This window comes from Dipodomys merriami, unplaced genomic scaffold (genome assembly GCF_024711535.1).
Source record: "Dipodomys merriami isolate MVZ:Mamm:240054 unplaced genomic scaffold, mDipMer1.0.p SCAF_3, whole genome shotgun sequence".
Taxonomy (NCBI): domain Eukaryota; kingdom Metazoa; phylum Chordata; class Mammalia; order Rodentia; family Heteromyidae; genus Dipodomys; species Dipodomys merriami.
In genome coordinates this window covers 5,179,448-5,206,081 of record NW_027204492.1, presented here as the reverse complement: position 1 = coordinate 5,206,081, position 26,634 = coordinate 5,179,448, and the positions used below count along the sequence as shown (strand labels likewise).

Below are 26,634 nucleotides of genomic sequence, written 5' to 3'. Positions count from 1 at the left end.
TTATCTACGTTCACCCTGAGACCAAAGTTCTCATTAAGAGGTAACACAGGAAAGTACTCCTAAACGGGTGTATTCATTCAATAGGGTGGCTCTAACAAAAAATACCCTAACTGGGAGGCATCAAGTAGTCGATATTTGTTGTCTCAGTTCTGGAGGCTGGAATTGTGAAATCAAGGTGTTGGTAGGTTGGTTGCTTTTGATGGCTGAGAGGGAGAATCTGTTGTATTTCAGTTTATGCTGATTTGTTGGCCATCTTTAGCATGCCTTGGCTTGTAGCAACATCACACCTCTGTCTTCACCTTCTCCTTGTGTCTCTGTTATCATCCTTCCCCATATTATAAGGATATCAGCCATTGAGAATTAAGGGGCAATCCTACTCTAGCATGACTGTCTCTTAACTAGTAAACACTTGTAACCATCCTGTTTCAAAATAAGCTTACCATCTGAGGCACAGGATGTCACAATTGGCAATGGACTTTTTTCCCCTATACAGGCCCAGAAGATGGCCTCATTGACTTTTTTCTTATATATATATATATATATATATATATATATATATATATATAGAGAGAGAGAGAGAGAGAGAGAGAGAGAGAGAGAGAGAGAGAGAGAGACAGAGAGAGAGAGAGACAGAGAGAGACAGAGAGAGACAGAGAGACAGAGAGACAGAGAGAGACAGAGACAGAGACAGAGACAGAGACAGAGACAGAGAGAGAGCAAGAGGGAGGTTACAATTATGTGAGCAAGGTATTGAGTCTATTTCCTATAGAGCATTGTTACACCCTCCTTTATTTTTCCCCTACCATCCTTTGCTTTCCCCGCTTCCCTCCCCTCCACAAAGTAAGTTCATTTTTAACTGACGATCTTGTACATCTCATTGTTACAATGGGTCAACTTGTATCCTTATTTCAGCATTTTGTTATTTCCCTTCCCTTCCTCAAATTAGAACAACGTATATACAAGATGCAGGACACAGGAATCAAATACAGTGACAACGGGGATTTTACCATGGGGGAAGAACATACAAAGAAACAAAAAAAAATCACATAGTACATTGTAAGTACATTAAAAAGAGCAGCAACAAAAATAAAACTTCTTGTGTCCCTATCTTGGAGTTCATTTCGCTTATCATCAGGTTATATGGTCCAATGTACCTAGCTTTTGACCTCTTCTGCTTGTCCTAGACATATGCTAGTTAGGCAATGGACTTTTAAAATTATATTTTATTGTCTTTAACTAGTTGTAGAAAAGATTTACAATTCAATATGTCACTTTCTAAGAACAATGCATTTTGATCAGTTTTATGCCTTTTTGTCATTTTTTCTTCCATCCTCACCACCAAACATCCCTTCAGTTTTCCAGGTTCCATTTTTCCAAATGTCTATTGAATGTTATGACTATATTCTCCTGAACTTCTTCATCTGCCCCCACTCCCCTTGCCCTCTCCAGTCCCTGATCATTTAAGTACCAGCTTCCTGCTATCATTTTGTTAGACCAGAAGTTAATTCAAAGAAGCTATGCCATTGGAATTCTCCCCGGCATATACCATACTTAAGTGCATACATTTGTGTACATATGTTTACATGTATGTTTAATCTGATTCTAGTCAGGCATCTTCTGGAAGGAAGAAGAAAACTATAAGACAAGGGAAGCTCACACTCACACTCATAGGCTTCTGTGAAAAAACAAGTGTGGAGTCATGATGAGTGGCAGGAGCAGGGGAAGCAGGCTTTGCCTGGAGATCTTTGCTGTCTGGCTTCCTCGCTCAGGCCAGAGCTCTGTGGGCGTGCAGCATGGAAAAAGGCAGAGGCCAAAAGGTTAAGCCTGTAGGGGGTAAAATTAGTGAGTGCACATGGATCAAAGGGTTTTGTGAGACACAAAAACAGACTGAGCTTAAAATTGTCCATTATAAACTGCTCCTTAAGGGCATTAATTTCCTTAGTTTAAAAGTAATTAAGAATACTATTTCTGGGAAAATATTGTTTTAAATTAAGTAGTTATTGAAATTGACATGCTTATAGTTGACTGAAAATAAAACACCTTTTAAAAGTGTCATTTATGAGAAGCCAGGAGGTTATATTAAGACTTGAACTTGGAAAAGAATTCTCCATATATAATGAGCACACACAAGAAATAGTGACATTTTCCTAATGTACAAGATAGAATGATTCTTTGTAGTTGGACTGCAGATGCAACTGGTCTGGCTTTTAGGATGTATATGTGGGATAAAGCCAGGACATAATGGGTCAGGACAAGGTCAGGGGTCCTACAACAGCCTTGTGCACCTGAACATAACACTACTTATTCCCTCCCTTCCCAAGAGCAGGTAGGGTAAGATAGGCCATAAAAAGACAAGCCAAAGTTAAGAGAAAAAGTGGAAGAGGGTGAAGCAATGACAAGGACAACCATGAAGACAACAATGCCTGAGCTGCACCATGGGTTCCACAAACTGAATCTCTCCTAGAGCCAGAATTTCAATAAAGAGCCACAGAGTACTTTGGAGCCGTCACAAGCATTCAAAGCCTGTCACTACCTCCTTTATGCCCTAGCTCTCAGGAATGTGTGTACCTATTTTTGATTATGGAAAGCATATTCACATTTCCTTGAAGTAAATCAAGATTTAGAACTAGCAGCTCTTTAATGCTCAGCATTACTGTCACTTCTGATTAATTTAGAGACAGAATTATAAATGAGATAACTGCAACTTGACACAAAGGAGTGCATGAAGAAATACTGGGGAAAACATGACGGAACAGAAAAGTAAAAAATTCTTACTTTGGATTAACAATGAGGAGCAGGGTGGATAATGCCAACAATGGAGGCAGGCAGGTTTCATAGAGTTTGATTTTTGTATACTTTGGATTTTGAACAGAATGAAGAACTACAAATATATAGATGAGTGTGTTTACTGTATCGTCTATCAATGTATTTTTGTTTTGCTTTGTGGTGTCCATTCAATGCCCTTACTTGAGTCTGAGAAGCAGATTTGTGAGATCTTGGATCATACATTTGTTTGGGGGGGGGGGGTCTTGTGGCTTGGGATGCCTGAAGTAAGGCACTTGCGAGGCTTTTATTTCCGGGACTGATGGCTCAGTGAACCTTTAGGAGTAATAGTAAAGACATATTAAAGAACAGGTCAGAAATCAAGTAAGTTTTGAATGAATTTTTATATAAGGGGAAGTCAGATTACTAACCTAACAATATCTTACAAGAACAGTAAAGGAACTCCACTGTCTATTGTAGAATGAAGCCATCTATGAATAGGATACATTCATACAGAAAAGCAAGAACAACGCTTAACATAAAGTTAAAGGAGAAGAAAGCAGAAGGTCACAGACCTGTAAATGAATATTTGACAGATCCTGAGGTGCCTAGGAGAGGAGGAAAGTAACACTTGTGGGAGGAACAGGAACCCTATCAAGCAATGGGGAATACTAGACCACATCTCTTAGCCAACAGTTTTAATGCATGCAACCAAAAAAAAAAATCTGTTTTCACTAAAGAGACTGCCTTTAGAGTGTATTCTGAAGACTTCTAGAAAATGTTTATCTTCTAAGTACTTCTGTAGGACTCACGGTACCTTTGAGTTATTAGACTAATTGTTTCTTCCACAGGAAAATGACATATCTATTAAACTAGAATGCTTTAAAATGGAATTTGAACAGTGGGACAAAGGGTGAACCAATTCTACAGTGATGCTCACAAGACACTATGTTGGAAATGAACTTTACAGTTTGGGGAGGTGGAGGCTGGGGGAGAAAATTAGGAGAAAATGAGGGAGAAGGTAATACTGTTGAAAAAGAAATGTACTCATTACCTCACTTGTGTAACTGCAACCTCTCTGTACATGACATTGAAAATAAAATTGAAATAAAAATAAAGTAAGCATTACATTAATGTTACAAATGGAATTTTATTTTGGTCCAATAATATTTTTCATCATCAATATCTGTATGAGTGTCCATTTGTGCTTGATTTTAGAGAACAGATCATACTCTAAAAATCATTCATATGCTAAGGGAGGTGAAGGGTAAACAAAGGAGGAGGCTGCAATGCTTGGTAAGAAATGTACGCATTATCCTGCCCACGTAATTGTAACTCCTCTGTACAGTATGTTCACAATTAAATTTAAAAAATCATTCATATGCTAAGATATTCCACAAGGTGTTGAGAATGCCCTTCAATCAATTGTACCAGGCTTGTTGTGTAAACAAAGTATAGATGTGCCTGTGTATAAGTGCTCTTACTTTCTGTGAGGAAGACTAGAATCTTCTTCTGACTCAAAGGGTGGCCTCTGGATTTGATTAATATTATCCTTGACATTGCTGTGTGTGACAAATCTATTCTGTTTCACCTTACTGGTGCTTCTCCCCATATCTATTAGCAATGTAGATTTTTGCATAATAGAATACATCTGTTCCCTAAACATGCCCGGTCTTTGATTTACCTCCCTGTAAAAGAATGATTGCTTCAGGTTAATTCTAGCAAATTGAGGCACTCCCAAATCAGTCAAATAAAGAAATGTATCTATGAATAATTGCCTCATATGCAAAGGCTGAAGTTTTTGTATATATGGGATTCCTGTGAATTACTTTGGGGCTTTCTAACATAATTTAGAAGTACTTTAAGTAAAAAAAAATGGTATTGTTTTGAAATTCAGGTGAATATTTATTTGGAAATTAATTTTGTCTACTGGTCAACTAGGTGCCTTTCTCTTCAAGATGGTATTTCACTGCAGAGTCTGTATTTTTATGAACCTTCATTTTCTTTATGTAACTTGTTTTTGATTTTTGGAGGCAATATCTTACTATATAATCCACATTGACCTGAAACTCACTCTGTAGCCTATGATAGCCTTGAAATCACAGACTCCTCTCTCTACTTCCTCAGTGCTCGAGTTATTGGTGTGAACCATCATACCAAGCTCAGTTTAAATTATTATTTACTATTTCTATTTATTTATTTATTGAAAATACTGGGGTTTGAATTGAAAGCATTGTTCTTGTTGGGCAGGTGCTCTACCTCTGGATGCATGACTTTTCATGCTTTAGTTATTTTTATAGAGAGTCCTTCATTCTTTGCCGGGGGCTAGCCATATAGTGAGGTCACATGGATCGGATCTCGGATTCCTGTGCCACTGTAGGCTGCCTCAGTTTTGCATGTATAAACAGTGATAGTTATCTCAGATTTAGCAACTTCCCAGGTTTCACCAAGTGAATATGTGATTAAAAAGTTGTGATTTTTAAAGTAGGAAAGTCCCAGTGACCCTATCCATGAACACTGAACAGCCATTGGTAGTTTATAAACACCTTTTCTCATGCATTGTCATATTTAACATTTATACTAACCAAAGAGGAAATGTAAATATTCTTCTTATTTTATGCATGATGAAACCAAGGCTTATGAACATAAAATGAGTGATTACTGATCAGAAAGACTGAACGTGAAAGAGAGTCCATCCCACATCTTCTGAACCTGAACAATATCATTTCTGGACACTTGATAGAATTATTTAAAGCTTATATACTAGAAAAAAAAAACAAAATAAACTTCTTCCCTTGGTATGACATTATTACGTTGTTTCCCTACGTTTTTCACCATTCCTAGATGTATGAAACCATCTTTTCAGCTTGACTAATTGGTATTTGTACAATTACATTTATAGAGCTATATAATCTCTACAAGTTTGGGAGTTTGGGAGGTTGGCCAAAACAGTCATGTAGTGTAATTCCTTATAAAGGCAAAATCAAAGTTCAGCAAAATAAAGCACCAGGAAGTAGGTCCTTGGAAAGGGTGTGAGGTGGGGTTAAGGGGTATGTGAATGAAGTGGAGAAGAGGGGGAGAATGCAGTCAAGAATCCAGTGTGTAACCTACAAATTAAGTGAAGGAAGGAGTACATAGACAAGGGATGGGTATGCTTTGTGGAAAGGAGTGACATTGATCAAGATACATTGTATTCATAATCTCTTCTGCTAAATGGCAACTTCTTTGCACAATACTCAAAGATAATAATAAAAAGAAAATAAAAGAAAAAGGATAATACAAATAAATGTTAGAAGGAACCTTTGATCATAAGGAGCGAAAGATAAACTGTCTGAGGTAAATCATTAGGAAGACAAATATTGATCTGTGTTCATGAGCATGGACCTGACATATCTATTCAGGGGAATATTATTCAGCCCTAAGAAGAAATGATTGGAGCAACATAGATAGGCTTTGAAAACATGAGGCAAGGTTCAGGAAGTCACATGTTGTATCATTACACATATATGAAGAATCCCAAATGGTTACATTTGTTCAGTGGCAGTAGATTGGTGTGTGCCTAGGCTTCGCTAGATGGCAGGGAAGATGTGAAGTCAGAGTGATCCCTGAGAGGTACAAGGCTTCTTTCTAGATGGGTGAAAATACTATAATGATGATAGATGCATAGTGAGTATACAATGTAATCATACATTGAATTGTACACATAGGATGGGTGAAATTGTATGGGATATGAATTGTATCTCAATAAAACTGATCTCATATAACAGAAAACTAGTGAAGTAGAGAAGGTGAGACAGAACTGAGAATAAAGACTAAAGTTTTCTGGATGAGTTGAACCTTTGGTATCATTTTCAGAAGTTGCCCCTATACTGTAATCTTAAGCTTTTTTTAAATAAGAATTTATGATAGTATTGGTACAAACATTATTTTACAAAATACACGTTTAAGGGAACTAGGGGAATCAGCACTTGGCCTGCTGAAACTACAATGGCCAGATTTTTTGGTGATGGTGGCACTGGGGTTTGAACTCAGGGCTTCAAAAAAAATGTTTTTTGGTCTGTTGTGGGGCTTGAACTCTAGGCCTGGGCACTGTCCCTGAGCTCTTTAGCTCAAGGCTAGCACTCTACCACTTGAGTCACAGCACCACTTCTGGCTGAGGAATGGGACCCAGGGCCTCATGCATGCAAGGCAAGCACTCTACCACCGAGCCACCTTCCTAACCCCTAGGGTTTCAATTTGATACGCAAGGCTGGCAATACCAATGAACCATGAATGCAGGCCTGATTGTATATTATTCTATGTTTGACATCTTCAGATCCAAGATTCTCATGCATTTCCCCATACTTGTAAAATAAGATAGCCTGCCTTAACTTTTTCTATCGTTTTAGAGTTAACATTTCACATGTATTAGACAAAATAAGTTTAAAGTTGGATTTGATTTTGAAGATATTTACTGTAATCTCTCTCTCTCTCTCTCTCTCTTTCTCTCTCTCTCTCTCTCTCTCTCTCTCTCTCTCTCTCTCTGTGTGTGTGTGTGTGTGTGTGTGTGTGTATGTATAATGTGTGTATAATGGTGTTTAACCTTAGGGCATCACACTTGCTAGATAGATGCTTTACCACTTGATTCATGCCTCTAGACCTTTTTGCTCTTGTTATTTATATCTTGCTTTATTGCCCAGGTCATCCTGGATCACAATTCTCCTATTTTTATACTTCCCACAATAGGTGGAGCCTCCCAAGGAGCATGCAACTGTGCCTATCTAATGGTTACAATGGGTCTCTTGGTTATTTTGTTTCCTAATTTATCCTGGAATCCATATCCTCCTGAGTAGCTAGAATTTTAAGCAGGAGCCACAAGTTTCCAGTTCAGATTTTTTTGTTGTTTCAACATTAGATATATAAAGATTCAATGAAAGTTTCAAACACAAACTCAGACTTGTTATTTTAGGAGGTACTATTTGGGACTCTGAAACATTAAGTATAAAAAAAATCCACAAATTTTATACAGGGCAGAAATTCATTCAGGAGAACCACAAAGAGTGAGTTACTACTTGTTTGTCTCTTGGTTGAATTAAATACGTATGTTCTGCTTTTACAGAGATAGTAGCCAGAATGGAGTTGTTTATTCCAGTTGGACCATAACACAGTAATATTCTATATTAGTTGGCAGTGTTTTTCAAGAAACTCATCACTTTAAAATATCAGTGTTTTGTTTTTGTCATGTTTCCCCAAGTAGCTTTGTAAAATAACCAAATAATATAAACAATGATTAGTAAGCTTCATGAAATATTAATCCAAATGGACTTAAACTGGTTTTTTTCCTCCCTAACCCAGTATCTTTCCCACAGATAAGTTAATTTTATAATCCCTTTAGGATCTATATATTTTGACGTAAGGAAACGAATGTGTTTTATTTCTATACTTGAATCCGAATTAAATCCCTAAAATTTTTTCCTACTGGCAATTTCTATTCAAATGTAATGCTAAGAAAACTTGACCAATGGGTACCAGTGAGACTCATATTCTGGAGGATGATGAAAATACAGGAGACCAGGGAGTCAAGCCTTAGATATTGGGTGGAGAGCTAGTTTTGTCAGAGGAAAAGCTGGGCTTGAGCCTCTTCCTTCTGCCAAAGAATTGCTGTGAGGCCCATTACGTTTTCTAGTTCAATTTGCTCATCTATAAAATGAGGACCCCACAGCTAGATGATTACTGAAGTGTCTTCTTGCTTTCACAGATTCTGTTCTGAAAGACAAGTCTGCATTGTCAGCCAAGTGAGCTACCACTGTGAGCTAATGAAAATGGCATAATTGAACTTTCTAGACCTCAGTGAATCTACCTGGGCCCTGAATTTGATTGCCCTACAAATGTACCTGGGGCTTCTAATGTGCAAACACAAGAGTTTCCTATATACAAGATCAGGATTGAGGACTCTAATAGGGGACTGTAAGAAGAGACTACAAAGAAATAATTCCACTCTGAAGATAGGAAAAAACAACAACAACAACACACGTTCAGATCTTCCTTTGTCACAGGCTGGATGAGGGCTTGGGACAGCTCTACTCATTTTAGGATGGTGTTAGTTTCCTCCTATGTGAGTGAGGGCATTTTCTCTGTAATTGGAGGACAAAGATTCACACAGGGGAATGAGATCACAGCCAGCATAATATCTTTTGATAGAGAAGCTTCCTGTCATCACAACTTGGTTCAACAAGGTACTTCACAGAATAGTTACTGTCTTTTCTGAACAGTGAGTATAGCGAATGGCAAAAAAAAAAAAAAAAGATGTAGACACAAAAACCCTAGAACCTTTGGGTAATTCACCAGTGACTGGTTTTGAAAGAGCAACAGTTTTTATATTAGCATGGTGTGACAATTGTCATTACATGCAGGAGAAAAAGCAGTTTGAAAAATCATCCTAACTTGCTAATAGTAGTGAGTCCTTGAGTTTATCTTTGGGGCTGAACTTTTCAATGAAAAGATGGAATTTCATGCCAATAGGACCGTTGTGTCCTCATCACTTTGAGTAAAACTCCAATTCTTCAGACCAAAAATATAATGATTAATCCAGTTCCTGGCTTGGGCATTTGCTTGTGGGCCATGGGCCATTGTTTCCTTATAAAAACAAGCTGGAAGGTACAAAATCCATTAAATCATCAGGGGACAGAATACACTTTCCTGTAGCCTCTGCAGGACTCATGGGTTCAAACAGAAACTGCCTGAATAATAAGAACTTTAATTGAGTATACAAAGAGGTCCTCATAATTATAAATGGCAGTAGGTATAACAAGAGGCTAAATACATAACTGTAGTTTCAATTAGCTGGGGCTTCAAATTAGTAATGTTGGTTTCAGTCAGAAAGCAGTGATGTTGCACATTGAAAGCCTCATCACCATGTAGTTCATTCCTCATTAAACCTCACTGTGTGAAGCTTTTGTTACAATGCCATGCTGAACAAGAAAGGAAAAAGTTGGAACTATGTGATTACCTTCCAAGAGCAGTGGAACTCTATGAAGAGTAAAGCCATTCTCACCAGAGATATGAGAATTAACTGTTCTTTGTTAGATGTGTTAAAAAAAATGTAGCAGGCACTTTTGCTTGCAACAGATAGCATCCGTGTGCACATTCAATCTGCTATTTAAATTTCTGTCTGGAATTTCCTAGGTAATGAACTGATGCAAAATGTAGCCAAGAGCCTCTGGACAAATCAAAGCCAGGTCGAAAGCTCTGAAATGCCCTTCCTGCTGGCTGCTTGAAGGGTTGTCATACAAGTCAAAGCATGCTTGCTTTTCTTCTTCTTCTTTATTTTTTCCTTCAGGGTTTTAATTATATCTTTCTGACAGAGGAGAAGGAAGGTACTTTGCAAAGCCAAGAGACCAAAGCAGTTGAGTTCTCTTCATGGGCAAATTAAATGTGATCTATAGGCCTGTCATTATGAGCTGTCAGGTGCATGAAATGACTAGATAGCTAGAAAACTGACACGTGTTCACTGTACTTGGAAGCAGCAGACCTGGGTTCTTGTCTACCTGTTGAAAATCATCTCCTAAGGAAGGCAAAGAAATTACATGTGCTTCTCCTTTGTAACACATTCTCCTTCCACCACACCGCCAAATACTGTACGAACTTGTTACTCTATCCCCACCACTCTGATAACTCTGTCTTTCTAACATGGAGACAAATGGATGGGCTTGGATTACCTGTGGCTGATAGGTGATATTGAGGTACAAATTCATGCTGCATGGTTAATGGACTGAAGACATTACTATACCTGCTTGTTTCTACATCAGCCCCTAGTAGAAAACCAGGAGGCACATGACCTCTTTGTGGAACTCTGATGTCAACCTGAGCATCAAAATGAAATGTGATACCACTAAATATAATACCAGTGGGGAGCTTCTTAGATAGCATATAATAGACTAGATTCCATTATTTTGAATGACATCTTTTTTGACCAGGCAGAATCAAAATATAGTGCTGGGGCTTTGAAGAGGAGTCTGAGGATTTCTCTTCTTTCCTCATAGAGTAATATCATTTTCTGAACATATACTTGAGTGTGAACCCTTACAGGCCTGGCATTCTTTGTATTCTGAAAGTATAATGTTCACTGAAGCACCCTATAAATGTGGTGGCTATTTTGAAATGGTGGAATGTGTGGTTTTGTTGAAAAGATCTGACTCTCAAAGTCACTTTAAATTTGATCGTTCAAGGATTTCCCTTGAGAGAAGATGGTTAAGTGTTGTGACATCACATATTCCTCATATATCAATGTCTTACATATGTGTAGATAGTTTATAGTCTTGTAAAGCCATGACACTCAGGAGCAAATTAGTCTATCAATGATAGTTATTATGGTTTCTGATATATACAAATTCCACAACTTGACTTTAATATCTATTTTCTATAACTCCTTTAGCTACTATTGTTATTTGCATATTAATTATTGAATCAAGTATTAATATGGTAATAATAGCAAAAAGAAGGAAAACTGAATTGACAACTGCTAAGCATATTATATTAATATAGAATTTAAATTTTCTCTTGTTGAATGGCAACTCCTTTGCAGAATTCCTTAAAGATAAAAATAAAATTAAAATTTTTTTCTCAGCACATACACATACATATACACATGCACATACTAACTTTAGATAAGGCTAACATCAAGAGTGTAGCCCCAAAAATCCTCAGTAAAATACAGTACAAGTTCAATATCTCTTATTTGAAATGTTTGGCAGCAGAAGTAGTTTTGACGTCACATTGTTTTCTGATTTCAGAATAGTTACAATTACAGAGTGAACCATTTTGGGGGACGAGCGCAAGTCTAAGCAGGAAATCTATTTCTGTTGCATATAATCCTTAGCACTTGAAAGCAATTTTATATAATAGCTATATGTGTGTCTTCATTTTGACTGTGATCTGGTCACAGGATGTCAGATGGGAAATTGAATTTTTCAACTTGTGGCATCATGTGAAAAAGTTTAAGGTTATTTTGAGTTTCAGATTTTCAAATTAGTGATGCTCAACCTGTACTCTAAGATCTATAGATTAAATGAAAGCTGTTGAATATTAGGAGTAGAAGGGATGGGGAAAGTGAGAGGAAGCAAGTGGTCAGTTGGATTAAAAAGCTACACATGCATGTGTGAAATTCTCTACTAAAACTCTTTGAACAATTAGCATGAACTGAAAAACAATGAAAGCTAGGAATATGAAATAGATCCTGTAAGGGGTGTGTGGACCTACTAGTGATAGAGAAAGAGCAAAGAAACGGTGAAGGAAGAATATGGTCAAAATACTTTATGTACATGAATAAAATGGAACAGTGAAACTTGGGATGACTTTTAGAAGCTAGTAAGGAGAATGAGGGTGACAGATGGGGAAGCTGAGCCAATTGAGGTGCATTATGTGCCTATCTGGAGAGATATGTACAACTAATTGATGCTAATAAAACGTGGGAAAATGCTTCAAAATCATGTTTAATGTAAAGTTTTATGTGATTAAAATATTTTTCTTAATAAAGAAGTGTTCCATCTTGGAAGGTTTTAATCCTCCAAGGAGGAAGCCTGAAACTCAATGAACATTACAGAGTTGATTTTTATGTAACATTTGGGCATTAACATCGTTCAAGGCTTCCGATTCATCCTTTCTTTCATTACTAGGAAAGCATTTCAGCCAGGGACTTTCCTCTATGAAGTGTTTCCCCACAGGTTTTTTTAAGTCATTTCTAAGGCAAAGTATCGAAAAACTGAAATAACAACTAAACAAAAATGGGGTGGACACTAAACAGTGTGTCTCTATGTGTGCCATTTCACAAAAGAGTTAAAGGTCATTAAAATCTCCTATGACTTAATTTATTGAGGGAGGAGAGTCTTAGGACAGAATTCCAGTTTATCTGCATCTCTAAACCTCAATGCTTTAATAATTCCTCTCCCTTGGAACTTTGGGACATTTGTAGATTCTGAGCCATGGGTAGTTGGCACACAATATACCTTTAATTCAGTCTTTCTCTGAATGGCAGACTGACTTTTGGGGAATGTGTATTTGCTTGTAATAATCAGAAAATGACAAGGGAAGAGAATTACATCATACTTGCCTATTAATGAGTACAATTTTTACTTTAAAATCTTTGTTTTCTAAATTACATTAAATAAAGTAAGTCAGGTCAGAGAGTCAAAGGGCAGATGTTATCTCTCATAAGTGGAAGTATCTCAATTATGAATATATATGAAACATACATAGACTCATGTGCATATATACAGAAGCATTGGGTAAATATTGTATACACAAGGATGGTGGCAATGGCATAACTCCTTCAAACAATTAACTTACATTTCAAGAAATTGAATACCAGGAAGCTGAAATATGTGTTACCAGGAGAGGGTGAGGTGAACGGAAGGAGGGGAGAAGAATGGAGAGAGGAAAGGTGGGAAAATGCTGTCATAATATTCAATGTGCATGTGTACAAATGGAAATAGATAAATTGAGGGGATGGATGAGTTTGGGAGAGATGGGGGACAATGATGAAGGGAGTGGTCAAGATGAAGATCAAGTAATCAAATGGTCAAGATGCATTGCACTCAAAAAGGGACATGTTGAGCTGAAGCCCCTATAAACAGCTCCTTAAAGACAATTTTAACACTTACAAGAAAAACATTTTCATTGTTTCTTTATTGTAAAGAACTAGTCGGGATCTTGAATTCAGTAGGAGGAAAAAGGATTCTCTGTCCTCTATGAAATATGAACTTGAGTAGTACTGACTTGCTTTTCTTCTTATTTAACAATATGAGAGATCTAAATGACTTACATGACTAATGAATCTTTTTTTCTCTTTTTGTCTCTTCCTTTACATGTCAGTCACTATGAACAAGATCGTAGTGCACTTAAGAAAAGGGAATGGGAACGGAGGAATCAAGAAGTTCAGCAAGAAGATGGTCTCTTTTCTTCAGGCTTTGATCTTTTTGGGGAGCCGTACAAGGTAGCTGAATATGTATGTAATTTATATTTCTCAAAAGGCTTGCTTGTTATCATTTTGAACTCATGAATCAACATTTAATTTATTTTTAAAGCACCTAAATCATTTCTAGGAGAATCAAATGAAAAATATACATATGTTAAACTTGAGACAATTGCAGGTTTCTGAGAAAGTCTTCAGTGATAAAATCCATTTTCTTGGAGAAGCTCAGTAAGATCAAAGGAAGCATGTGACACTTCCTGTCTTCAGGGAGCCTTTACTACCCTACCCTTGCTCCAGCAAGGAATGTCCCCTCTATGCTCTCAGTGCTGTGGTTTGTCAGCCCTGAAGACTTCATCAGACTGTCAATGCGTATGCATATTTCTCTTCCCAATGTGTTACAACCATTGCATGACCAAAGATTTCCTTTTCCATATTAGGTTGTTAGCAATTGTTCAATGTTTTGAGTGCTATTTGAGAATCAGTGTCTTAAGATACAGGAAAAAGCTAATCATTTTTACTGGTGATTTCAAATCATGGGTTAGAAGCTTGGCTTGACCAGAGGATGAAGTATAGCTAGGTTGATTTTCTAGTCATATCCTGGCTATTGTGTAACTCCAATACCAACTGAGAAACTGTATCTATCTATCTATCTATCTATCTATCTATCTATCTATCTATCTATCTATCTATCTATCTATCTATCTATCTGTCTGTCTGTCTGTCTGTCTGTCTGTCTGTCTGTCTGTCTGTCTGTCTGTCTATAATTCAGTGGATTTAATTACAGATTTATAGGCACATTCTAATTACCACAAATGAGGAAAACTATGCAACCTATGTTTCTTCGAGCCTGGTTTACTTCACTTAATATAATTTTTTCCAAGTCTTTCCATTTCTTTATGAATGGTAAAATATCATTCTTTCTGATGGATGAGTAGATTTCCATTATCTATCTATCTATCTATCTATCTATCTATCTATCTATCTATCTATCTATCTATCTATCTATCTATCTAATCTATCTCTGTGTATCTATCTATCTATCTATCTATCTATCTATCTATCTATCTATCTATTTATCAGGGTGAAGTTAAGGCATGATTGTGAAGAGATTGTAAAGGAAGTTCTGCTTTTTATGTTTTTTTGTTTGGTTTAGCTTGGTTGTTCTTTTTGTGTCAGTGCTAGGGCTTAAACGCAGGACCTGAGCACTGTCCCTGAGCATTTTACTCAAGGCTAGCATTCTACCACTTGAGCCACATTATCCACTTCTGGTTTTTTGGTGAATAATTGGAGAAAAGAATTTTATGAACTTTGTTGCTTGAGCTAGCTTCAAACCATGATCCTCAAATCTCAGCCTCCTAAAGTAGTTAGGATTCCAGGCATGAATCACCAGCACCCGGTTCTCTGGTTGTATAAAAAAATTCTAGTAGTAGTATACTTTCTTTAATGAAAGCATGCTTATAAGAAATAAAACAATAGAGAAAATTTTTGTGAATTGAGATTAATAAGTCATTATTTAATGAGGGAGAGCAAATTCAGGAAAAGTTCTTAATGAGGACAGAGTTGGTCTTCAGAAGGCTTTGGGGTAGAGAGCCAGTTGTTTGAATTGATGACTACTGAGGCCAGATTTTTGCTACCTTGTTCAGAATAACCAGTCTTGACTGAGACATGTGAGTACCTTCCAAGTTTTGTTACCCTGAAAAGAGACTTATGTCTCTTAACTAAGCTGCCAGTTTTCAAACTGTCACTACTACTAGTATAATTTCTAAAAAGATATTTTTTTCCAAGCTCAAGTGATCTAATTTATATACTGCTTTTGGATGTGTATATTTAGCTTGCTTGATTAATCATAAGTAGTTAAGTAATTAATATTAACCCAGCTTTGAGCATGTTGAACTTGAATAGCCAGTAGTCATTGGAAAAAGACATTAAGTAAACCTTAGATATATGATCACTCATGGGAGTAGTCAAAAGAGGGATTTTTCTGTTTTGATTATGTAGCAACTACCTATGAAGATATAAGCTAAATACCACAAAGTCAGACAACAAAGCAAGAAGGAAAAACAATTCTGGAGATTGGTATCTAAGATAAAGGAGGTGATGAAAAGAACAACTGAGAAAGAAGACCAAAAAAGGGATGCTTGGATTTGTAGGCAGAGAAGTAAAGAAAAGTTTAATAGAAACCCACCCAGTCAACCAGGGATTTTAGGTAACAAAGATTTGCTAGTTGTATGACTTAGAGAGGTCAGAAAAGGGAAAGTCTATATGATGGGTGCTGGATTTGGAAGCTATGAGGAAATCAGTGACCCCAGGCTGAGGCATTTTATTTGTCGATCATGGTCATCATTGTGGAAAGTCAAGTGCTATGGCTAGAAGAATGGAATGGAAAAATCAAAGAATAGTACTCAGTGTCTACTTGATATTGCAGAGAGGTTTGGTTTGGAGGAAGGAAAGAAGATAAGTTAGAAAGTAAGGTGAGAAATTATATAGAGGGGAGTTTTGGTTTTGGGTTTTTTTTTTATTTTGAGTATACCGTACAGAGGGGTTATAATTACATGGGCAAGATAACGAGTACATTTCTTATCAAGCATTGTAGCCTCCTCCTTTGTTTTTAAGTGAGAGAAACATGAGCATATTTAGAGATTTATGGGAAAGATCCAATGTCAATGGAGGTAGGAAAGAGAGCTGATTCAGAGTAGTGCAAGGTCCCAGAGGAGATTTAATGATATACAAGATGGAGAGATGGTTAAGATTCACAAGCCATTGAAAAGAGGAAGATGTGGATGGAATGTTAGAGTGACATCAAAATAGGGGGATGAAAGAAATATTGGGGATAAAGTAAGAAGTAGCCTCTGTTTTTGGTGGGGATCTTAAAACATAATGTACATCTTGTCCATTTTTTTAGGTAGAGATGGAACACACAGATGAGTTTTACATCCTACCTTTAGATGGATTAAAAAATGAACTCTAGTAAAGGAACTTACTCTTAAAGTCCTTAACACTATTAGGAGGTGGAGAATAATTGCTTTATTTTTCATAATTTTAAAGTAATGATCTTCATACCTCTTAACCAGGACTATGGAACAGACACATTTATTTTTATATGTTAGTCGTGTAACTTTGAGAAGACAGAGAACATCCCTGTTATCAACATGGCTAAAAGTTTCTGAAAGTGATCTGTCTTCATATTCATGTCTATGTTAGGTACAGACAAAAATGGGAATATTTAGCCAGTCATTTACTACCTTTGTGCTTGTTCATGGGGAAGAGCCTTTGTTCCCAAATCAAAAAGAAGGGAAGGAATCACATTAATAGTTTATGATGTGGTAATTCCCCTTTCTTTCATTCTTGCTTTGATGATCAGTTGCTATCACATGCTATGTCCATGCTCAGTTTTCCCTGGAAGACCACTGAGGAATATTCCTATTTTCACATCATACAATAACATGAAAACTGACTTGTACTTCCAGTGGCCTTTCTAGGCCAAGCCTGTAGTAGATACCTTTGACATATCTGGATATGTCCATAGCAGTAGAAATCATAAAGTAGGTCCACATTCTTCTGCTAGAAAGGCCTTACCATAAGTCTTCCTTAGAGTTGTAATGATAAAACTTTACAAATTGAAAATAAAAATTCCTGCTGATAAAGCAGGACCTTCAGGAAGCTTCTAGTCACATCACAGTTCAGTCTAAAACACGGTGATTCCTTGTCCAATAACTTCAATAGATCATAAACAAGCCACTGTGAGCAACCAACTCTACTACCTACTGCCCTACTTACTGGCAAAATGAGGCAGTGATCTCTCCTGTGCTTGGATGATTTGTTATTCCTTCTTTGGTTCACCTTTGCCAAAGTCAGTATGGAAAGAATCTTGCTTTCCCCAATATTCCATTAATGGGGATGAATTTCTGTCTGGGGTAGCTTCTATCTTTCAAATTACAGACTGTGCTATGCAGTTGAGAGGATATCTTCAAAAGTACCTAGAGAAGTATAAAGTCTTTTGGCCTGTTTAGCTTAATTAGGTTAGTGAGGAAGAGGAATGAATGTACCTTCTGTGTGCTGAGACATTATATATGTGCATATTTACTTCTTTAAAAAAGTGGAATACACCTTTCACCTTGTTTAGACAATTTTAACTCAGAGAAGTTAGGTGGCTTCTTTGAAACTTCATAGTTTTGTACTTGATTGGTTTAGACTTTGTTTTTTGTGGGGTCCGGTCGTGGGGCCTGAACTCTGGGCCTGGGCGCTGTCCCTCAGCTCTTCAGCTCAAGGCTAGTGCTCTACCACTTGAACCACAGCGCCACTTCCGGCTTTTTTCTTTTTGATTATGTGGTGCTGAGGAATCGAACCCAGGGCCTCATGCATGCAAGGCAAGCACTCTACCACTGAGCCACCTTTCCAGCCCTTGATTTAGACTTTGTATCCAGTTCTGTGCTATTCTGTATGTGTAACAGGAAGTTGTTTATCTTCTCACAATACTTTAAAAAACTTGCTAAGGTTACTATTTAGAAACTATGGGGAAGAAATTTCATTTCTCTGATCCCTAGTTTACTGCTTTCTAATGTGAATCATAGCTTTTACTACCTCTACTACTACTACTACTAATAATAATAATAATTTACAACTTGTCATAGCTCAGTAAGAATGAGGAAACTGAGATGCAGAGAAATCCAAGTGGCTTTCCCAAGGTCATTTATGGTGTGGTAGAGACAACTAAATAAGAAATGAAGGCTAAAGCTGACCCATGGTAGTTGTAATGATCAAATCAAACAACCAGAAAAACCTTGCTTTCAAATCTGGAAAGTTCTCTGAAAATTCAGGCTATTTTCCTTATTATAAGCAAAGAGAGAAATGGCAACTTACAGTTTAGAGAGATTAACTATAGAGTTAGAAAAAAAGAATTATTAAATCACCTACTTTAGTCACAATAAAAAAGCAAAAATGAACTTCAGACTTTTAGTCATTTTTCTTCTTTTATTAAAAAATAGCACATTAGCCTGGTAATGAAATTATTGATGATTTGTAGAAAGCATTAGAAGCAAACTGTGGGAAGTTTGCATTTCCTGAAGTAATGAGAGGCAAAAAAAAGCTTAAATGAAGGAGTGCTGTTAGTCATGATCCACAAACCAGACATTTAATTTATGCCTGAAAATACTTGGAAAATGCATTTATTTGATGACATTGAAATTGTGATTACTTAGAAAATAATGGCTACAGAGGTCACCTTTAAGGAATCAGCCAATTATCTAGAATGGGAATTAAGGAATTTGCCAAATTGAAAAAAAAATCCTATAATTGATAGAAATAACTAAATTTCATCTTTGCCATATGTATAAGATGTGATCAAGGCTGCCAAAAATACCTGGCTCCTTAATAAGATTGTTACAAGTCTAGAGGACAAATAGAAAATTTAGTGTGAATCAGAAGTTGCTACAGTATATAATGAAGGGTACACCGTATTGGTATACACAAATGGCTTTCAGTCTCGACTGGGTTTTCTATTCAGGGGCTCTCATATAGATATTTTGACACATTTAAAAGACTGGATAGCAATTGCCTATCTAAATTGGAGGGAAGACAACTCTGGCAACTTGTACTGGACTGTTATTTGGTGTTTATTATATGGTAGACTTTTAGAGGCTCTGTGCTTTGTGTCCCCTGTTCCCAATCCTGCTTCATAAGTATTTTGAAATCATCAGTATCTGTCATGAAAATGACCACAGTAATTCCTACCAAAGCATATGAACCTTCCTTCCTTCAGCAACACAGAAACTCAGTGTCATGAATGAACTCAAACTTGAACTATGTGCTATGCAGCTTCGGTTCCAAGGAGTTCTGAGACAGTTGTTCTCTGAGGAAACTAGTCTAAAGGCAGATGACAGCCCTCCATTTCTACAGGTTATCACAGTTTAATTCCTATGAATAAGTGCACAAGAAAGCTAACACTTCTTGATCCTGTCAGCTGAAACCCCTAATCTGACATATAGCCATTCTATCACTGAGTTAGACTTCAATGCCATTCTCTTGTTTTGTTTTGTTTTGTTTTGTTTTTAGTCACCAAAAGAAAATATTCCAGAGCCAGGTGCTGGTGGCTTATGCTTATAATCCTAGCTGCTCAGGAGACTGAGATCTGAGGATCATGGTTCAAAGCCAGCCTGGGCAGTAAAGTCCATGAGACACTTATCTCCAATTAACCACCAGAAAACCGGAAGTGGCACTATGGTTCAAGGGGTAGAGTGCTTGCCTTGAGCTGAAGAACTCAGGCACAGCACCCAGGCCCTGAGTTCAAGCCCCATGACTGACAAAAGAAAAAAGAAAAAAATATTCCACATTAGGAACATCTTGGCACCTTCTGGAAAATGGATGGTGAAAATTATTTATATTATTGCTTTAAAAATCTTAAGAAAATTAAACCAATAAGAAAATTTATTTTTCATATTTGAATGCTAGAAAATAATTTGTCCTATTTTAGATTTGCTTTCAGGCTCGTTAGAAGAAGCACCAGTGGTTCACACCTATAACCCTAGCTACTTAGGAAGCTGAGATCTGAGCATCCAGGTTTGAAGGTAGCTTTGACAAAAAACCAAAAGTGAGCCAGGCACAGGTGGCTCACACTTGTAATCCTAGCTACTCAGGAGGCTGAGATCTGAGGAGCATGATTCAAAGCCAGCCTGCGGAGGAAAGTCCATGAGACTCTTATCTCCAATAGACACCAGAAGTGGTGCTGTTGCTCAAGTAGTAGAGCACTAGCCTTGAGCTGAAGAGCTCAGGGACAGTGCCCAGGCCCAGAGTTCAAGCCCCATAACTCTCTCTCTCTCTCTCTCTCTCTCTCTCTCACACACACACACACACACACACACACACACACACACACAGAGAGACAGAGAAAAAGAGATTGCTGTGTTCAATTAGCCAGCAAAAAGCTAGAAGTAGAGGTATGGGTAAAGTGGTAAAACAACAGCTATCACCTGAAGGCTAATGAACAATTCCCTGGCCCTGAGTTTAAGTTCCAATACTGGAATTAAAAATTTGCTTTCTTTCATCAGATAAAGATAAGTGTGTCCCTAGGAACCTTGTCTTTTAACCTATAAGGTTTATAAAACCAAGAATCTCAGAAATTTCAGTTTATTGTTCAAAGAAGCTAAGTTAGCATTACTTTTGCCTTTCTATTTTTGTATGTTTTACTCAAAGCCATTATATATCATTTATTGTGACATAGGAAGGGTATGGAGTAGAATTCAGTTCTGTTCAATTTATATCAATATTGAATACTTACTGTGCACTAGACATAGTGCAAAGTCTTGGTGACATGAAGATGACTAATGTTGCTCTCTTATTTTGAAAAGCTATAAATTTATTCAAGGGTAGAAATTATAGGTATGTTGTATATACTACATAATAGGAGATTGATTTTCCTAAGACTTAGAGAAATTGTAATTTCCCCTTACTTTAAGTCATATACATTGTTTTAGAAGTTCTCCTAATTTCAAGTATAGTTTAAAACATAGATATTAAAAATGTATAGGCATACCTTAGAAACCTGGACCAGGAGAACAGTAAACACAAATGAAGAGACATTTAAAACCTACACATGCTTCTTCTCATTGAGAACAAGACGCTGAAATAAGAATAGGATGGGTGGCTCATGCCTGTAATCTTAGGTATTCAGCAGGCTGAGATCTGAGGATCACGGTTTGAAGCCTGAGCAGGAAACTCTGAGAGACTTTTATCTCCAATGAACCACCAAAACACTTGAAGTAGAGCTGTGACTCAAGTGGTAGAGTGCTATCCTTCAACATAAAGGCTCAGGGACAGCACCCAGGCTCTGAGTTTGAGCCTCAAGCCCCCAAGACCAATACACACCTCCCCCCCACACACTCACTCACACTCACACTCATAGATAGCATGCAATAAACTTGCTTAACAGCAAATGAGAAATGAATTTCTGGGGTGTTGATGATAGACATGTAGAAGGGAATGACTTCTTACAGCTATGACATGTTGTGGTGCTGATAGGCCACAGAAAAAAATGATCTAATTCTATAGCTCCCCATTTCAATAACAGTAAAATGAAGGTATTTGAAGTGGGAAATTAAATATCATTGTTCCCCTGTGAGTGTCAGATCCTGAAACATAGCCAGTGTTCAGTGTTAGACATTCAGTCATCTGACTTAAGAGGTAGTCTGTGTGTGGGGCCAGAACAACCCTAAAACAGGTTTCAAGCCTACAGCAAATCCTTTTTGGGCCATCTGCACAGTGACATTTAGGGATTGAAGAGAGACTTGATTTGGTTTGGCTGTTGCCCAAATGGACCATTGCACAGCGTAGTTGAAGGAAACTGCTACATAGGAAGAGTTGATGGTTGCCTTTGCAAGAATCTTCTGTTGAAAATGCAACACTTTTGCCATTAAAAATGAAAAACCTAGGGAGTTTTATGAAATAAAAGTGATTTCTACCCATCTTTGTCTTTCAACTATACCTTTCAAATGTGTTTCTGAAAAGGGAGAACTTATTCAGCAGAGAATTTTATACAATGTTAATCACTGAATCGTAACTTCCGCACCAAGGTTGCATGAAGCAACACAAGATGTCTTTGAGGATAAGCACTCTTAAAGTGGAATGTTTATTCAACTTCTAAAGATCCTCATCCTCTCCCACAACTCGTTTTGCATGCATTTTTTCATCTTCTATATACACATTTCTCTAACTGCTCTCATTTCTTTGCAAGAGTCTTGTGATTAAACACGTGCTATGGTTTACAGATTTCATAAATACATGCAGATCATGGGAATAATGAGGCCAAGGTTTCTGGTTTGCTTTTGTCTGTGATTGTTCCTTCTTGGTATCCTTTGATGGTGGCTCCTGTTTCCCCAGTCTCTTAAAGGTTGATGTATCCCAGGGTTCTTCCTGAGCCTGATCTTCTCACAACATTTTCTTTCCCTGGGTGATTTCATCCATTTCTGGAACTTCACCCTCCCTCCACCTACATATTCTACAGTCTTCACATACAGTGAACAGTACAGTCATACAACTTAGTTTTGGACTCGATTTTAGACTTGGATAAGTTTATTCCCTATATATACCAGGCAATCTGACTAAGTTGAGGACATGCGGAACATATCAAACATGAAACATCTATCTTCAATGGAAAACTGCCAAATTGGAGATGATCACTGCCTTCTGTGCATATACTTCTGGGACCTAATGGCCATATGAGGTATCTCCTTACTTTTTTAATGGTCCAGGAGCCAGATGGCTTTAAGGATAACCTTAGTCTTTCCTTGCCATATCTTCTTTCCTTGCAGTATCTTGGGCCTAAACAGTGCAGCCTAAGCATAAAGATGTCCTTTGCCCTTCGGAATTGAATAGTTCGTTTTGATAACCTTTATGATATAAAAATAGAATAATAAAACTCATTTTTGAGAGTGAACAACTGAACTTTGTTCAAATTCATTCCCAAATAAACAGCTACCCACCATGTGCTAGTCATAAAGGCTTTGCGCATACAGGAACTTAATTATTTTTAAAACAATTACATTCATTTTCAAAGATTAGCATACCCTTCAGGGGATGATGTAGCTGGTCTATTGATTGTCCATAAATTGATTTGCTTACCTCACTTACTCCTACACATTCAGCTAGCATCACTTTGAAAAGATGTCTTTGTTTTGATTTACTTAAGCAACAGTTTAAATTCGTGAATATTTTCTAAATCATTGCAAAGACACAGGAGAGTTTGAGTCACTGTTGATGAACAATTGCATCATTTCAAAGTAAACGAGTATGAATCATCAATGTGTAGAAACAGTCGCCCCAGAGTATGTAGGCAGACACCAGTAATTTATACCATTCTTGGATTCAAAGGAATTGGATTCCCTTTAGTCATAAGTTAGCACAATCAGATGCTGTTTATTCACATGCCTATTCTCAAATTTGTGTAGTCAGGATAGTGCCAGTTAACTGAATTTTTTATCTAATGGGCTAAATCTTTTTCATGGTCTAATGCAGTACAAAGGCTAATTGTTCCAAAATATATAAGTTGAACATACCATTATCATTCTAATAATAAATAAGCAAATGAAAGTTGTTAATTATAATATATAATCTAATGATTCAGCTCATCTGACCTAAAAGAAGTTATTTTATAAATGACATAATTTTACAACTTGCTCATTACAAGCTTAAGGCCAGGCCAGTCAGGATAGCAACTGTTAATCATACCTGCTCATACCAAGGAGCTGTTTCAATAGCATTATTGATTTTTTTTAAATAGCCCGTAAAAAGTATGGAATTATATTGCAGCATGGCTATTTTAAAGAACCCTTTCTGCGAGCCTACGTAAGGCATCTGTTTGAAACATTAACATTAGGAAACAAAAACCTATTCATTCTCTCTCCTCCCACCCCCATCTTTTTGTTATTTTAGACAAACAAAGGTGATGCCCTTGCCAACCGGGTCCAGAACACGCTTGGAAACTATGATGAAATGAAGGATTTGCTAACTAGCCATTCTAATCACAATCATCTAGTGGGGATCCCAAAGAATTCTGTGCCCCAGACACCCATCAACAAAAATGAATCGAGCTTTTTCCCAGAACAAAAGAACCGAATGATCCCACCACATCAAGATAATACCCACTCCTCCTCGGCACCAATGCCTCCACCCTCTGTCGTGATCCTGAATTCCACTCTAATACATAGCAACAGAAAACCGAAACCTGAGTGGTCACGAGATAGTCAAAATACTAGCACTGGACCAGCAAGCCAGGCCAGCAGTCAGCCAAACAAGATACAGACTTCCACACAGGACCAGCCTCAAGCCAGATTGGAAGACTTCTTTGTCTATCCGGCTGAGCAGCCCCAAACTGGTGCAGTTGAAGAGTCAAACCCATCTGCCAAGGAAGACAGAAACACCAAGTCTAGTGGAGAAGAGGCTTTCAAAGAAATCTTTCAATCCAACTCACCTGAAGAATCTGAATTTACAGTGCAAACACCTGGTTCCCCCCTAGTTGCCTCGTCTTTGCTAGCTCCCAGCACTGGCCTTTCCATTCAGAACTTCCCACCAGGGCTTTACTGCAAAACAAGCATGGGCCAGCAAAAGCCAACTGCCTATGTAAGACCCATGGATGGCCAGGAACAGACACCAGACATCTCTCCGACACTGAAACCTTCCATTGAATTTGAAAACAGCTTTGGGAATCTGTCTTTTGGGTCCCTCTTGGATGGAAAACCCAGTACAGCCAGTTCAAAGACTAAACTGCCCAAGTTCACCATTCTCCAAACAAGTGAAGTAAGTAATTTTTAAAGTTTTGTTTCATTTTTTTTTAGTTGGCTTTTCTAACTTCTATTACCAAGTATGCCTTAGAAGCTCTTAAAGTTATTGAGCTGTATATGGAAGCCTTCAAGGTCAGTTTGATTCTTGATGTTCTGTCACCGGTGACATAACTGAGTAGTGCAAGTCCAGTTAAATCTGCATAACTTGGAATATAAAAAATACAAGGTCTGTTTGTGTGAATGAAATATCTCTATAAAATAGTTTTAAAAAGTACATTTGTAGTAATATTATGTACAAATGAGTAAGAGTTGAGATTTTAACTGGTCTATAAGTCATATAAAGCTCTTGAGAAAAAATATGAACACCATAGGTGTACACAAGCTACTAAATGACGTATTACAAATAGAAAACACAAGTTCCTTAAGGTACAAGAAGTACAAGTTTGAAAACTGCGCATCCTGAAGTGGAAGGACTTCCTTAAGGATCTCAGTTTCCTAAGTGTCTAGAGGGCAGTGTTGGCGAGATGTTAATATCTTTTCAGTGATCTTCAGTCTTCTTTCCCGCATCACATTCTTCCCCAGACAAATACCTGTACATCCCTCTGATTCTACCTTTGACCCTTGTTTCACAGCAAAGCACAGTATGAACAACCAAATTTCACTAAAATACTCTGCCTCTTTCAGGAGCGGTTGCCTTATAAAAGAGAAACCAAAGAGATGCCAAAGTGTCTCCCAAAGGAATGAATCCCTAACTGTTGTATTGTAGACACTGTGGCACGTAGGTGGTGGGCATGTTTCTCAGACACCTCCATGTAAGAGGCTGCCCACTCTGCCTCAAGCATTTGATTGGCAGAAGTCATGGCCTTACATTGGATTCCTTTTATGGGTGACTAAAGGCTTGAAAAGAGGAGGAAAAGAGGTTAATATTTTTACTCAATAGGAGTGACAGGCAGTTGGTCTGAATTGTTACAGTTTCCAAGTTAGTGATGTGTGAATTAGAGAAGTCAGACTACGCGAACCCTCTAGCTCATCTTGAATTCATGCACAGTAGATATGGTGATTTAAGAGGATGATAGCAGACCCGGGGCTGTAGGTTGTTCTAGATGTATGTTTCAATATTGTTTGTTTTTTTGTGGAAAAATTTTGCTTATTGTCTCATCATTCATCAAATCTTGTCAAGCTTCCTCCTCAGTCTCTCTCTCTCTGATCTCTCTTTTTCTTCATTGTTGCTTCCTTTTAACCACCTGTAAACATCTCACACCCAGAATGCTGTGTGAGCCCTTTTAACTTACCTTCCTAACTCATCTCATTGGCCTCTAGTCTCTTCCTTACACACTGATCTTACAGTCAGATCTGACCATGTAAGTCCTTGCTTTTGCTTTTCAGTATTTTCTCATTACTTCCAAAAAAAACATCCAGCTTTGTTAGCCACACACATAAAGGCTCCTTACTCTCTGGTTTCATATTCCATTTCTGGCTTCATATTTCACTACTACTCCAAACTTGGATGAAATTCCATTCATGTAGAACTACCTGGAATTCCCTGTCATATCATGCATTCATGCATATCATGCTTTTATTTCCTATCATTACTTTATTATTTTGTCTACACTCAGTCCCCTCAACCTGGGTGTTGCTCACCACCTCCCTGTA

At 37.5% G+C, this 26,634-nt stretch overlaps 1 protein-coding gene across 5 annotated transcripts in view; it reads left to right on the top strand.

Moving 5' to 3' along the window:
* The window catches only part of Aff2 (ALF transcription elongation factor 2), a 484,064-nt gene that overhangs the window by 143,058 nt on the left and 314,372 nt on the right, over positions 1–26,634 (top strand). For 2 of the 5 annotated variants that reach the window (XM_070039611.1, XM_070039608.1), the window contains exons 2-3: positions 13,612–13,732; positions 24,134–24,997. In XM_070039611.1, coding sequence (XP_069895712.1) covers positions 13,612–13,732; positions 24,134–24,997 — 985 coding nt within the window. Of the gene's footprint in view, positions 1–13,611; positions 13,745–24,133; positions 24,998–26,634 lie in introns of all 5 variants that reach the window. The other 3 variants (XM_070039609.1, XM_070039607.1, XM_070039612.1) reach the window with 2 other exon arrangements.